At 56.2% G+C, this 1,796-nt stretch overlaps 1 protein-coding gene across 1 annotated transcript in view; it reads left to right on the forward strand.

Annotated features, from left to right (window-relative positions):
• Positions 1-1,796, forward strand: part of LACTBL1 (lactamase beta like 1) — a 21,175-nt gene that overhangs the window by 18,414 nt on the left and 965 nt on the right. The window contains exon 9 of the mRNA XM_021717380.1: positions 1,576-1,793. Within this exon, the coding sequence (XP_021573055.1) occupies positions 1,576-1,793 (218 nt within the window). The remainder of the gene's footprint in view (positions 1-1,575; positions 1,794-1,796) is intronic.

Below are 1,796 nucleotides of genomic sequence, written 5' to 3' on the forward strand. Positions count from 1 at the left end.
TCCTGGGAGACACACCTGCCTGGGAGAGCCCTCATCACCTCATCCTGGGCGGTCAGAGTCAGGAAGGGCCTCGGGTCACCGAGTACAACCCCTGTTCCGCAGCTGGGAAGACCAAGGCCTCAAGAGGAGAGGCCAGCAAGGCCGAGAGCTGGGCCCAGAATCCCGTTCTGTTCAAATCTAGTGTTCTTCCCATTCATCAGCTCAACGTTTATTGAGCACCTACCTGCCCAGGATCTACAGTCACAAACAAATTCAGCCTCTCTCCTCGAGGAGTTTGCGTCCTGGTGAGAGAGGCACAGCAAACAAATACAAAGGATGAAGGTAGATTTTGCCAGGACGGAAATAAACGGGATGCTGACGAGATCAGGAGAGAAGAGCTGGGTAGCCTCTGCACATGAAGCCCAGCGCTGGAGCAGTGGGGCCGTGGGGCTGGATGGAGGACAGCTGGCACTGCCCTGCCTTCGAAGCCCCCCTCTGAGTCTCCAAATGCTACCCCTCTGCTCTAAATGCTGAACCCCAGGCCCCACTTCCCTTAAAGAAGAAAGGAGCCGGGTGATCTGAGAGGAGGTGCTTGGACGCTGCACACTGGAACCCTCCTTCCAGCTCTGCCACTAACTTGCTGTGTGATCTGGGGTGAGGCACTTTGCTTCTAGAACCTCACTTTCCTCACTGGCAAAAATAAGGCAGCTGGCCTGGCGTTCAGAAACGCCTGTAGGACTTGTGACTCTTCACCCGTCTTTGTGCCTTCCTGAGGCACTATTTTAGAGATTCTCAACCATGTGTCTTCTCTGGGACAGGAAAGAGGCCTCTTATGGTTATTGGCATTTGCTGTGTCTGGAAGAAGGAAGGGGTGAGATCCTGCTTCATACATGCTATCATTTCCCCCCCTCAGAACTGGTTAAGACTTTTTTTTTTTGAGTTGGAGTTTCATTCTGTCACCCAGGCTGCAGTGCAGTGGCATGATCACCACTAACACAACCTCAAACTCCTGCCCTCGGGTGATTCTTCCACCTCAACCTTCCAAGTAGCTGGGACTACAGGTGTGCTTCACTATGCCTGGCTAGTTTTTTGATTTATTGAGAGACGAGGTCTTGCCATGCTGCCTAGGCTGGTCTCTAACCCCTGGGCTCAGGCAATCCTCTCACCTCCACCTCCCAAAGTGCTGGGATTACAGGCATGAGGCACTGCATATGATCCAAGCTAAGACTCATTTTCCATTTGACAAAATAAATCCTACTACTGTAAACTGTAAAGGACCGAAAAGATTTGTCTGGCAGCTTTCTCAGGTGGATTGCTGCGTCCAGCTCTCTTCCAAGCTGTTGTATGACGCGGGGCAGTTCCCTGTCCCTCTCGGGGCCTTGGTCTTCCCAAGTGTAGAAGAGAGTCAGTCAGTGTTCTCCGAAGTCCCTTCTCGGTCTGACCCCCTGGAATGCAATGAAGCAGGTTCCTTCCCAGGCCCACCAGTCGCGTGAAACCCTGGTGGCATTTCAGACGGCCCGAGCCGGCGGGAGGGCCACGCAGGGCCTGGGGGTGTCCACCGAAGGCCACGCCCGGTTTCCACTGCTCTCCGTCCAGGTGCCATTACAGCACGCTGGCCTTCTCGCTCCTGGCCCACGTCCTGGCGGCTCACACGGCTCAAGGCGACTACCAGCGCTGGGTCTCGGAGAACGTGCTGGAGCCGCTGGGGATGGCGGACACGGGCTTCGAGCTCACGCCGGCGGTGCGCGCTCGCCTGGCGGCGGGCTTCTACGGCAGCGGCCGGCCGGCGCCGCTCTACGACCTGGGCTGGTACCGCC

Source organism: Carlito syrichta, unplaced genomic scaffold (assembly GCF_000164805.1).
Source record: "Carlito syrichta isolate Samal-C Ts95f unplaced genomic scaffold, Tarsius_syrichta-2.0.1 Scaffold108052, whole genome shotgun sequence".
NCBI classification, from domain to species: domain Eukaryota; kingdom Metazoa; phylum Chordata; class Mammalia; order Primates; family Tarsiidae; genus Carlito; species Carlito syrichta.